This window comes from Schistocerca americana, chromosome 2 (assembly GCF_021461395.2).
Source record: "Schistocerca americana isolate TAMUIC-IGC-003095 chromosome 2, iqSchAmer2.1, whole genome shotgun sequence".
NCBI classification, from domain to species: Eukaryota; Metazoa; Arthropoda; class Insecta; order Orthoptera; family Acrididae; genus Schistocerca; species Schistocerca americana.
This window is the reverse complement of record NC_060120.1, coordinates 540,092,109-540,105,400: the sequence shown is the minus strand read 5'-3', so window position 1 is coordinate 540,105,400 and position 13,292 is coordinate 540,092,109. Positions and strand designations below refer to the sequence as shown.

Here is a 13,292-nt window from a genome sequence, read left to right as displayed (position 1 = left end):
TCAAATGACTTTGTAATGCAGGCAACGGCCTTGCCGCAGTGGATACAGTGGTTCCCGTCAGAACACTGAAGTTAAGTGCTGTTGGGCGTGGCCGACACTTGTATGGGTGACCTTCCGAGCCACCATGCGCTGTTGCCATTTTTCGGGGTGCACTCTGCCTCGTGATGCCAATTGAGGAACTACTTGACCGAATAGTAGTGGCCCCGGTCGCAGAAAACCATCATAATGATCAGGAGAGGGGTGTGCTTGACCACATGCCCCTCCTATCCGCATCCTCAAATGAGGATGACATGGCGGTCGGATGGTCCCAGTGGGCCACTTGTGGCCTGAAGACGTAGTGCTTTCATGCTGCTTCATAATATAACACTTCTTGTTGAAACTGCTAATTCAGTATCTAAGCTTCTGGCCTGTAAGGCCTTAGATGAATACCCAGTCAAGGCTGAGTTGCATAACACCCTTAACTTTAGTAATTGTGTGGTTACCTCCTCCGATATAATGAAGGTGGACCCGTAAAGTCACGTGAAGAATGGAAAAATATGGGCGTCACGGTAGTGCAGAACTACATGAGGAGAGTCAATGGCAAATTGGCAACATTATTCTAACATTTAGTACTCCAGAATTACATTAACATATCCTTGCAGGCTATATCCGTCTTAAGTTTCTCCTGTTTATTCCTAACCCAGTGTGATGCTTCAAATGTCAAAGATTTGGTCATACCACTATGGGATGTAATGGGAGGGCAGCATGGGGCAATTGTGGAGACCAGCTCACGATTGGGCAATTCTTGTACACTTCCTCTGAAATGTGTAAACTGCTCCGAGGATCACATAGTGTGGAGCAGCAAGTGTGGGGTTTACATCGAGGAAAGAAAAATTCGGGAGTTGAAAGTCTAGGGACGTATACCCTATGGGGAAGCTAAAAAAGCTTTCAAAGCTATGCAACCTCTAGTTTTTGCTACTTGTTGTGCATTTGCGTTAAGATGCCAATTGCCAAGTGTGATGCCTCCACACAAACTCAGACCCCACACTCAAATACGAGCACATGCACTTGTCGGTGTACCTGCTGGGGGGGGGGGGGGGGGGATGCTCTGCTTGAAACAGTAGTCATTCAGAAGCTGTCAGCAATGGGCTTACTACCTAAGCCACATATCACTGTCCATCATCAGAAGCCAACTAAGCCGACCTTGCAACCCAGGCAACCACCTCCTCCAAAAAGTAAAGAAAAACATCCTTTAAAAAGTAGTTCCAAGACCAAGAAAGTGGTAGTTAAACCTTCGGATCGGCAAGTACTCCCCCCCCCCCCCCCCCCCCCGCTGATCAGGACTATGCTCTTGAGAGTATGGACTTCTACTCTCTCTCTCTTAATCAACCAGTGCTCGCAATGAGAGACAATATTTTATGTTTTCAAGAAACTGTGTGCTTTTTGTGTTTGTTATTTGACTTGAAATCAACTTGGCTCCCACACGTGAAAGACCTACGAACAAAGGGCTTCCAGTCATTGAATATTTTGAAATGCCTTATCCGAAAAACTGAGGAGCTGACAAGTCCTGCCTCCTGCAGTTTTGTAGGAAATTTTTTCGATCACATTTAGATTGTGGCAGCGTGGCCTATGGATCAACCTGCACTTCCTACCTCAAGATGTTAGATGCTATAAACCATGAGAGCATTCGAATATCGACTGGAGCCTTTTGGACCAGCCCAGTTCCGAATCTGTGTGCAGATGCTGGTGAACCACCACTCTGGATTTGTTGTTGTATCCTTTCGGCTCATCAGGCACTGAAAATCTTTGTGTCAACTCAGTCATTGGCATTTAATGCAGTGTTCCAACCCACCTTTGAATGGCTGTTCAGGAGTTGGTTCATTGGCATTTAATGCAGTGATCCAACCCACCTTTGAACGGCTGTTCAGGAATTGGTGTCATGTGACCAAGCCATTTAGGATGCTTTCTAGAGACTGTCTCAAGGATCTGGATCTATCAGGCATCAAAATACGCAGCCAGGGATGGAACGCATTGCCGCATTGGTGTCTTCAGAGGCCCAGAGTGATATTAAGCTTGACACAGTATAAGAAAACTTGTACTCCAGATTGTGTTTTTACAACTTTGTTTTCGTCTATTTTAAGTACGTACCACAGTTTTATTGTTGTTTATGCAGATGGATCCTGGCAAGAGAATGTCCTCAGTTGTTCTGTTTTTTTCCCAGATAGAGTTTTTAAAGCACATCTTCCCGAACAATTTACAAATTATGATCATGGAATTATATAGCATTCTGATGGCACTGGAGAGGATCCAAGATATCACTGTACAAGATTTCTTGTCTGTTCCAACTCACTTAGTGCACTGCAAGCACTTCACCAAATGTATCTAGTAGACCAGGTGATTCAGCTCATCCATGACTCCTTAACAGCAGCTCCAACACCATGGCAGGGAGGTGATCATTTACTGGGTACCTGGCCACATCAGGATACAGGGAAACAACATGGCCGACAAAGCCACCGAGGAAGCATATCTGGAAGGTCCTGTCCAATGAAGTCCCATCCCATTGCACGCCATCCTCTCATTTTCTGACAGACGCATCACTTGTCAGTGGGAGACTGAATGGTTGCAGATGACAGAAAATGCTTACAAGACTGTGCATCGGACATAGCCCTTTAACACATGGCTTCCTCCTCTGGTGGGAGCATCCACCAACCTGTTAAGTTTGTGGCATGCCACTTTCAGTTAAGCATATTTTGGCAACATTTGTCCTATATACTGATATTAGGGCAGCCCTCAGTCTTGATAGACATCTGCCCACCATCCTCACAGATACTGATTCCAGTGTAGAGTGGTGAAATTTTGTGAATTGTCAGGCCTCATCCCTAAATTGGTGGAGAAAGGAGGCAGACTTTAATACATTATAACCTGCCACACGTGTGGGGATGGCCTTCGTCCCCACCCATGAGATTGGTAAGCTGACTTTTCGTCAGGGTGCTGATGACCATGATGTTGAGCGCCCCTCATCTCAGATCACCACCACCCACCCCCACCTCTCGGCTGTGGACCTGGGGGTTAGAATAGGCCCGAGGTGTCCCTGCCTGTTGTAAGAGGTGACTAAAAGGAGTCTCACAGCTTTTGGCCTTTGTGATGGCCCCCCGTAGGGTTTGATCTCCATTTTCCAAAATTTTTCTGAAGAGTGAGCCAATTGGGGAAGAGTGCCTTACATCATGCAATGTGTCTATCGCGCATTGAGATCTTTAGCCCACTTTCTCAAAAGTGGCATTGCAGTCCCACTCATCCTCCATCTCTTGAGCGAGGACACCCTCCTGGGTGCGTTTTCCTCCACCCACTATACAGTGTTGTGTTCTGTGCCAATGATGACCATGGAATTCTTTGCACCTCATATCCAGCATGGTAGACAGTCCATTGTGGTGGGGCTACCATGTACCCTGTTGGTTGAAGCCCCCTGACTATACAGGTATCGCTCTGCTGATGCTTGCATCATTAACTTCTCACGTATGCCAAGGATTAGATGCCCGTCACCCTGGAGCATCGGGACTCCCGGCAATGGCCATCCTTCCAGGCGGTCTTTGCTGCGGCTAGGTGGCACCCGTGGGGAGGCCCCCTGGGTGAAGTGGGTGGCATCAGGGCCAATGACACATGATGAAGCATACCACGTCATCACTTGCTGGTGATCAACCGCCAGCAGTCTCTAAGTGTCCCAAGTCTCAGTACAGTGCAAGCAAGTATGATCCTAAATCCTGGCCACACCGTGGGAGGAATGCGAGGCTAAGGATGGCAGGGAACCTTATTCACCCCAGTACCTCGTATGTGTGAGAGATGATGGGGACTCCTTTGTCTCGATGAAGCCTCAGTTTTTTTGTACAGCATTTAGAGGTCAAGTTTGGGGAGGTGGAGGGCTTGTCCAAAATGCTGGCAGGGTCAGTCTTGATAAAAACGAAGTCCTCTGCCCAGTCACAGGCATTACTCACTTGTGACAAGCTGGTGGATGTTTCCGTTACCATCACAACTCATAAGAGCTTAAATGTGGTCCAGGGTATTATATTCCACAGGGACCTTCTTTTGCAGTCTGACTAAGAGTAGTGCACCAACTTAGGGCGCCGAGGAGTTCATTTCTTTTGGCGCGTCCATTGGGGTCCGAGGGATAATCAGGTTCCCACTGGTGCCTTCATCTTGGCCTTCGAGGGTGACACATTACCCAAGAAGGTCAAGGTATTGGTCTACCGCTGTGATAGTAAGGCATATGTCCCTCCCCAAATGCAGTGCTTTAAGTGCTGGAAGTTCGCCCATATGCCTTCCCACTGTACTTCCAGCATCACATGTCGAGATAGTGGACATCCACCCCATTCCCATATTCCATGTGCCCCGCCTCCCATTGCTATCAGCTGCGGAGAGCATCATTCCCTTCCTCACCAGGCTGCAGGATTTTACAGCGAGAAAGGAAAATCATAAAATACAAGACCCTGGAGTGACTGACCTACACTGAGGCCAAGAGGAAATTTGAGCACCTTCATCCTGTGGCTACGACCTCCTCTTATGCCGCTGCTATGAGAGCAGGTGTAGCCCCATCAGTCTGCAGGTTCCAGTTCCAGACCCTTGGGTCACTCCCTTCCCAGGTTTCTGCTAGAGGGAAAGGTGAAACCCAACAGTGGCTGAAGAGCCCAAAAGCAACTGTTCGTAGGGCTTCACCATCATCCTCAGTCCCGGAGACTGAATCAGTGAAACCCTCCCAGCCAGAGAAACCCAAGAATCAGTGAGAGAAATCCAGAAGGAAGATCCCCAAGACCAAGGAATTTGCGGTGGCACCCACACCACCGCTGCCTACAAGCTCTGTGTCTGTGTCTGAGGATGAGGTGAAGATTCTAGCATCCGCTGTGGACCTAGATCTCGTCAGGCCCTCAGACGCAATGGATATAGCCTGTTGAGGAAATAAGTCGGTGGCAGCAGGTGACTCTGAGGTGTAGACTGCCTCATTGAGTGTTTCACGCCTTCCCAGTCTTATGATCACATCATCCTCCATTGGAATTGCGGTGGTTTTATCCACCACCTGGCTGAGCTACGGCAACTGTTAAGCTTTACACCTGCTTTCTGCATTGCGCTCCAGGAAACCTGGTTCCCGGCAATTCAGACCCCTGCCTTCGCAGCTACAGGGGATATTACAAGAACCGTAGCAAATACAATGTGTGTGTCAGGTGGAGTTTATGTTTATGTCCTGAACTTGGTATGTAGTGAACCTGTGCCCTTTCAAACTCCTCTTGAAGCTGTGGCTGTTAGGATACGGACAATTCAGAAAATAACTGTCTGCAATCTATATATCTCCCTCCAGATGGTGCGGTACCCCTGCAGATATTGGCTGCACTGATTGATCAACTCTCTAAATCTTTCCTACTTTTGGGAGATTTTAATGCCCATAACCCCTTGTGGGGTAGCAATCATGCTTGCTGGCCAAGGCAAAGATGTCGAAAATTTACTGTCCTAACTCGCCTCCGCCTCTTTAATACTGGGGCCAGTTGGGCTTTAAACGAGGCAGCCTTCATCTCTGCTGTCACCGTTGAATCTCCCCCATGTGGTGCCATCAATGTTGTGATTGAGCAGGTCACTATATTTCTGCAGTGGAAAATGCAATCCCATGTTCTCTAGGGTGCCCCCAGCAAAAGATAGTCCCTTGGTAGTCGCCGGAAGTTGCTGAGGCAATAAAAGAGCGTCAGCGAGCTCTACAGCGACTTAAGCGGCACCCTTACCTAGAGCACCTAATAGCCTTTAAGCGGCTCCATGCCCGCGTTCGCCTGCTTGTAAAACGACGGAAACAGGAGTGTTGGGAGAGGTACGTGTCGACCATTGGGTGCCATACATCACCTTCCCAAGTCTGGACGAAGATCAGCCATCTTTTTGGGTAACAGATCCCAACAGGTTTTCCTGGTGTTAACACCAATGGTGTACTCTCTACCGATGCAAACGCGATTGCCGAGCACTATGCTTGAGCCTCTGCACTGGAGAACTACTCCCCGGCCTTTTGCACCCTCAAACAGCGGATGGAAAGGAAAGTCCTCTCATTCACTACATGCCACAGTGAACCCTATAATGTCCCATTTACAGAGTGGGAGCTCCTCAGCGACCTTGCACATTACCCCAACACAGCTCCTGGGCCGGATCAGATCCACAGTCAGATGATTAAACATCTCTTGGCTGATTACAAGCAATATCTCTTTGTGATCTTCAACTGGATCTTGTATGATGGCGTCTTTGCATCGCAACGGCAGGAGAGCACCATCATTCCGGTGTTAAACCTTGTAAAAATCCGCTTGATGTGGATAGCTGTTGGCCCATCAGCCTCACCAACGTTCTCTGTAAGCTGCTGGAACATATGGTGTCAGCGGTTGGGTTGGGTCGGGTCCTGGAGTCACGTGGCCTGCTGGCTTCAGGTCAGAGTGGCTTCCACCAGGCTCGCTCTAGCACTGATAATCTTGTGTCCCTCAAGCTTACCATCCAAACAGCCTTTTCCAAATGCCAACACCTGGTTGCCGTCTTTCTTGACTTAAGTAAAGCAAATGACACAACCTGGCGACATAATATCCTTTGCCACTGCATATGAGTGGGGTGTCTGGGGCCCACTCCCAATTTTTATCCAAAGCTTTCTGTCGCTCTGTCCAAGTCAGTGCCTCCCGTAGTTCCCCCTGTATTCAGGAGAATGGCATTCCGCAGGGCTCCGTATTGAGTGTATCTCTATTTTTAGTGGTCATTAACGGCCTAGCAGCAGCTGTAGGGACGTCGGTCTCCCCTTCTCTGTATGTGGATGACTTCTGCATTTCGTATTACTCCTCCACTACTGGTGTTGTTGAGCGGCTCCTACAGGGGGCCATTCACAAGGCGCAGTCATGGGCTCTAGCCCACAGCTTCCAGTTTTCAGCCACAATGTCGTGTGTCATGCACTTCTGTCGGCATTGTACTGTTCATCCGGAACCTGAACTTTATCTTAATGATCATCCACTCACTGTAATGGAGACGTATCGGTTCTTAGGACTGGTTTTCGATGCCTGATTGACTTGGCTACCTCATATTCGTCAGCTTAAGTAGGTGTGCTTTGCAGTACCTCAGTGCTCTCCGCTGCCTGAGCAACACCAACTGGGGTGCAGATCACTCTATGCTGCTGCAGCTCTACAGAGCCCTTGTTCAATCCCGCCTTGACTATGGGAATCTGGTTTATGGTTTGCGCTCAGTGTTGTGTTTACTCAACCCAGTGCACCACTGTGGCATTCGCCTAGCGACAGGAACTTTTAGAATGAGTGCGGTGACCAGTGTCCTGCTGGAGGCCAGAGTCCCTTCATTTCAGATCCAACGTGCACAACTGGTTGCCAGTTACGTTGCACACATTCGTAGTTCTCCTGAGCATCCGAATTACTGTCTCCTTTTCCCACCTGCCTCTGTTCTTCTCCTGCATCGGTGGCCCAGGTCAGCACTCACGATTGCGGTTCGCGTGCGATCCCTTCTCTCCGAACTGGAGTCCTTCCCTTTACCACCTCTACTTGAGGTCCATTCACGTACACCTCCATGGTGTACACCTCGGATGAAGCTTCGTCTGGACCTTTTGCATGACCTTCAGGACTCCGTTAACCCCGCCGCTCTCCGCTGTCACTTCCTCTCAATTCTTGACATGTTCTGGGGCTCTGAAGTTGTGTACACTGATGACTGATGGTAATGTTGACTTCGTCTATGTCCACAGAGGCCATATTAAACAGCATTCGTGGCCCGTTGGCCGCAGTGTATTCACTGCAAAGCTGGTGGCCATATCTCATGCTCTTCAGTACATCCATTCCTGTTCTGTTGAGTCGTTTCTTCTCTGTTCTGACTCCTTGAGCAGCTTACAAGCTTTCGACCAGTGCTACCCTCACCATCCTTTGGTAGCGAACATGCAGGAGTCCATCTCTGCCCTGGAACGGTCCAGTCGTTCTGTGGTGTTTGTGCGGACCCCGGGACACGTCGGAATCCCAGGTAATGAGCTTGCTGACAGGCTGGCCAAACAGGCTAGGCGGAAACCGCTCCTGTAGATGGGCATCTCTGAAACTGACCTGCATTCTGTCTTACGCCACTAGGTTTTTCGGCTTTGGGAGACAGAGTGGCATAACAGTATGCACAACAAACTGGGTGTCATTAAGGTGACACTGAATGTGTGGAAGTCTTCCCTGCGGGCTTCTCGCAGGGAATCGGTTGACCTTTGTCGGCTCCGCATTGGCCATACGTGGCTCACACATGGTTACCTCCTCTGTCGTGAGGACCCACCGCAGTGTTGCTGTGGCTCCCAAATGATAGTTGTCCACCTCTTGCTGGACTGCCCACTTTTAGCCATTCTGCGACTAACTTTTAACTTTCCCAGCACCCTACTTTCGGTGCTGGGTGACAATGCCTCAACAGCAGCTTTAGATTTATGTGTTATTCGTGAGGGTGGGTTTTATCATTTGATCTGAGTTTTAGTGCATGTCCTTTGTCCCTCAGTGTCCTCCACCCTAGGGTGGAGGCTTTAATGTTTTGTAGACTGGCTGGCTTCTCCTTTTTTATTCTCTTGGTCAGCCGGCCACGGTAATCTGCTTTCTTGTTTTTAGTCTCTTCTCCCTGTATCTTGCATCTCTCGGTTGTTTTCTTGTCCTGTTTTGTCCATTGTAGTGTTTGTTGTTCTTCTGGTTCTTCCTTTCTCCTGTTATTGTGCCATACGTCGTTTTAGTTTTCTTCTTTCCCTTGGGTAATTGTTCTACTGGGAACAAGGGACAGAAGACCTTGCAGTTACATCCCTCCCCCCCTCCCCTCCCCCCTCACACACACACACACACACACACACACACACACACAAAAATAACTATCGAAATAATTAGAAAACATTAGCTTATTGTTAGTGCAATTGTCCTTGTAAATTGTGCAAGTAATGCATAATGGTTAATATTTTTATTTTAGTGCTGCCAACTCGTGCCCAGCTAGTCCCCGAGGAAGCCATGGAAAACGCAATATTAGTGCAGATCTTCAGATGGTGGCAGCGTATGCAGCAGCAGCTGTTGCTAGTAGTGGCCCACATTCAGTTGTTAATACGGTCACTGTCGCTACATCAAGCTGTGATGATAGGTAATAATGCAGAAGCACAATTATAGACTGTTTATTTAGGGCATACTGATCATATCATATTATTGTAATGAAATACAAGGAACCAAAGATAGATGAAGTCCTGACTCCAAATGTCAACGATGTGCAGACAATGGCCCATGAATAACGCATTTTGTATGTCTTCTTTTTTTCTTATCAATGATATATTTGCCAGGACCTGTAGTTAATATAGGAATGATCTGTTACAGAGTCACCGTGATATGTTCTGCTCACTGATAAGCATTTTTGCTAATATTGAAATGTTCAGATTTTAGAGTAAAAATAAATAGTGAAATATTGGATTGAGAGTTGTACAGTGAATGTTTTTGAGTGATTAGGCGGCAATAATTCCACAAGATTTAGGAATTGCTACTGAGAATGAAATGACAAATTTCAGGGGAAAAAAAACCACTGCAACGGAGGAATGAGGACTTTGTAGAATAGAATCTTGATTGTATTGAGATTGTTTTATGAAACTGTTTTTTGTACTTCCTTCAGTGACATTGATTTGTATCTTATTAGTGTAGATGTTTTGTGGTCAGTTTTAATTGGTAAATACAGGCAGGGGTTCCCATTATCTTCAGTATCCTCTGGGAATAAAGACACATCAGTTGAAACATATAAATGATGGACCCATTACTAACTTTGGTTATTGCTGTTCTTCATAGTATGATAATGCATAATCTTTCTTTCAGGCCAGACAATGGTTCCTCTAGTCATAGTGGCCTTGCAGCCTTGACATCAAGCCCAGAAAATCAACACAGTTCTGGTGTGGACACCATGGGAAATGGCCACAAAGTGTACAGACAAGGTGGTCACAATGGCACAACTACATGTCCTCCACCAACTGTGGTCGAACCTTGCAGTCCACCAAAGGTTAAATATTTAAGATTCTTTTTGATGTATTGAATAGGAAGTGAAGCAAAATTACATCTACATAGCTAATAACAATTCTTAAACTGCTCTCCCTCATCTTCTATTTTAATAGCTTTTTCATTATCTTTGTCTGTTCAGCTTGTAACTTTGACATAAATATGGTGTTTCGGGTGTCTGTTGAGAAAGTAAGTGAATAAAATACACTAGGTTAGCAAACTCTGTGAATTAAGATAACAACCAGCTTATGAAGTGTTTACTTTAGCATTGTTTAGAGAGGGGTGAGAGATTTATCTGGAGCTGGTCTATGTCCATAGTATAGGTTGTAAAATTTTATTTTTGTAGTAAAATACCAATAAGTACACTATCTGTATTATACCTTTGAAATTCAGAGCAATATGTGGAATTTTGTCAGCTGACTGGAAGAAAATGGGTCATTATGGAAAGCCAGAAGATCGAAGTTAGAAATTCCATCTGATTTCCTGTTCTGCAATAGTAAATCTCTGAACTATTCATTTCTGAATGTATTTTTCTGTTAGAGGTACAGAAGACTATGTGGGTGCTACTAGTATTGCCAGCAGTAGTAGTAGTAATGGTAGAAATAACAACAATAGAAAAAGAAGAAGAACAAGAAGAAGAAGCAGAGGAAGAAGAGTGATTATTGTAAGGAATCAGAAGTATATCATAGTTTTTATAGCTATTTTTTGTTTTTCTTTTAGTTAGCTGCAGATTTACACCATGCTAAAGTCTCCCAGTTCATTTTTGTCATCAGCATCCCTTGACACTTGGTTAAGTGAATGTTGCATTACAGTTACTATGTCTTAAGCTCCTCTAAGTTTTATTTATTATCAAATGAGTACTTATATTGGTCTGAAGGGTTTAAAGCAAAATTTGGGCGAAGTTAAAATTCCATAAACAAATTGTAGAGAAGAGAGCTGTAAACAATTAAAACTACAACTAAAAGGTATATGTATTTTGGTTCTGCCACTGGGTAATGTTGCGTAACTCTCACAATATTTCTTAGAGACAGCAGCTCATCACTGTCGGGTAGTTGTTGCTGGAAAGTAATCCACACTGACATTCTTCCTGTGGAGACCTCGTTCGAAAGTTGCACATGCGCAACAGAGTTTGTTTTAGATGGATGACAGTAACGTGTCCAAACCCCCGACCCCCTACCAGGAACCAAAGTGTGAACACCAGGATTTACTTATTCAGAATCTTAAGTCCCTTTTTATAAGTTTATATACCATGTGAATATGTATTTACATAATGTGATCTGGTAATCAATCAAGGAGCTGTAAAGATCTGGTGATCAATCCAGGAGCTGTAAATTGAACATTTTCTGTAGAGTCATGTAACTAAATATGATAGTAAAGAGGCCTTTAGGCCTTTACACCAAAAGAAAATGTCAGCAGTTTTCTTCTGCTAATTCCTTGTATAGCACCTTGAGTGCAGCAAGCTGCGAACCAGTTTAAAATGTTCCTCCAAATGCTATGACATCTTGTAGTATTCCTGCAGACTGGGTTCAGCAAGGCATAGGTTCTTATATGGTACATGTATGTATACTCAAGGTTATTGTTATTGTTATTATTATTATTATTATTATTATTATTGATGATATTATTATTATTAGACAGTGCATTGAAACTGTTAAGGTGGTTCATGAGTTTATCTCGGACAGCTCACACAGAACATTTTCAATAGAAGGCCATATGTAGTTTTTTTTAATTCGATCATAATTAAAAGTGATTTTTCCAACTCTCAGTTTCATCCATGATACACACAAACATATGTAATTTTTATCTGCTGTTCATCAGGTCACTGGTATGTGTAACATTATAGTTCCAAGTAAATTATTTTCAGTGTTGTAACAGTAGAAGTAGAAGTATGTACTTTAAAGAAAGCAAACCTGCACATAATTTTCAATAAAGAATGTCCTTTTTGTTACTCATTCGTGAAGGCAGGAATACATTTGTTGATATTAAGCTAGAAAATGATTTCTCATGAAAGCATAGCTAAATGTTTGCTGTACAATAGATACTGTAAACTTCACAGCTGCTGAGTGGAAGCAACTCATACTTTGATTGGTATAACTAATTTTAAAAAAATAAATTAAAAAAATTGGCTTGCCTTCTTGCTGTCCATAAGCATATATGTTTCAATAAATATCTTAATTTAATACTAAAGTGCAAATAGATAACTTTAGCTATGGTGTATGTATAACAGTAATATCCTATTTCATGTACCCGTATTTTAAGTATTCACATTATCTTATTTATTACTTTTAAATGTGAAATTCGTTTCACTATGTATCATTATAAATAGCTTACGCTGTGCGTGTTCTTCCAGTGACTTAAGTGTTACTTTCGTTTTAATAAGACTATAACATTTATTTGATAAAGTGAAACATCCTTGCAGTTTTGTTGTTTCATTTTGTAGATTATGTGTTACATAGTAAATGTGTCCAGAGTGTAATTTACAGTTTTTTGTGTTGTTTTCCAGGATGATACAAAACCACCATATTCATATGCCCAGCTAATTGTACAAGCCATTGCTTCAGCACCAGATAAGCAACTAACACTTAGTGGTATATATTCGTATATTACCAAAAACTATCCTTATTATCGCACAGCTGACAAGGGTTGGCAAGTGAGTATTTTCATCATGTCTTAATGCTCGCTTATATCATAAAATCTTGGGCTACTATTATTATTGTTGTGTGCGTGTGTGTGTGTGTGTGTGTGTGTGTGTGTGTGTGTGTTTTTATACAGTGTGACTCCATTAGTGGTATATATTCATATATTACCAAAAACTATCCTTATTATCGCACAGCTGACAAGGGTTGGCAAGTGAGTATTTTCATCATGTCTTAATGCTCGCTTATATCATAAAATCTCAGGTTGTTATTATTATTATTATTATTATTATTATTGTGTGTGTGTGTGTGTGTGTGTGTGTGTGTGTGTGTGTGTGTGTGTGTGTGTGTGGGCACGCGCGCGCGTGTGTGTTTTTATACAGTGTGACTCCAGTGATATTAGCATTCATTGCAACACTTTTCTATTGTAATAGTACTGCTTTTGTTATTTTTTATTGCTTTACTTCTATTCTGCAAAGTAATCTAAAAAGTACAAATTTATGCCATAGAAATTTCTTCTGGTGTGCTGTTGGATTGTGGTAAAAAGCACAATATCTTGTTAAATACAGGTGTATATTTTAAAGGTCAAAGAAATAATCATGGACACTCTGTACAACACAAGGAATATTGGTATCATTACTGTTCTTCCTCAATTGTCAGA

The 13,292-nt window shown here is 44.1% G+C and overlaps 1 protein-coding gene across 1 annotated transcript in view; it reads left to right on the top strand.

The window, feature by feature from the left end:
• Positions 1 to 13,292, top strand: part of LOC124589829 (forkhead box protein K2) — a 93,549-nt gene that overhangs the window by 16,921 nt on the left and 63,336 nt on the right. Inside the window, exons 3-5 of the mRNA XM_047131603.1 lie at positions 8,941 to 9,105; positions 9,819 to 9,999; positions 12,499 to 12,645. Coding sequence (XP_046987559.1) covers positions 8,941 to 9,105; positions 9,819 to 9,999; positions 12,499 to 12,645 — 493 coding nt within the window. The remainder of the gene's footprint in view (positions 1 to 8,940; positions 9,106 to 9,818; positions 10,000 to 12,498; positions 12,646 to 13,292) is intronic.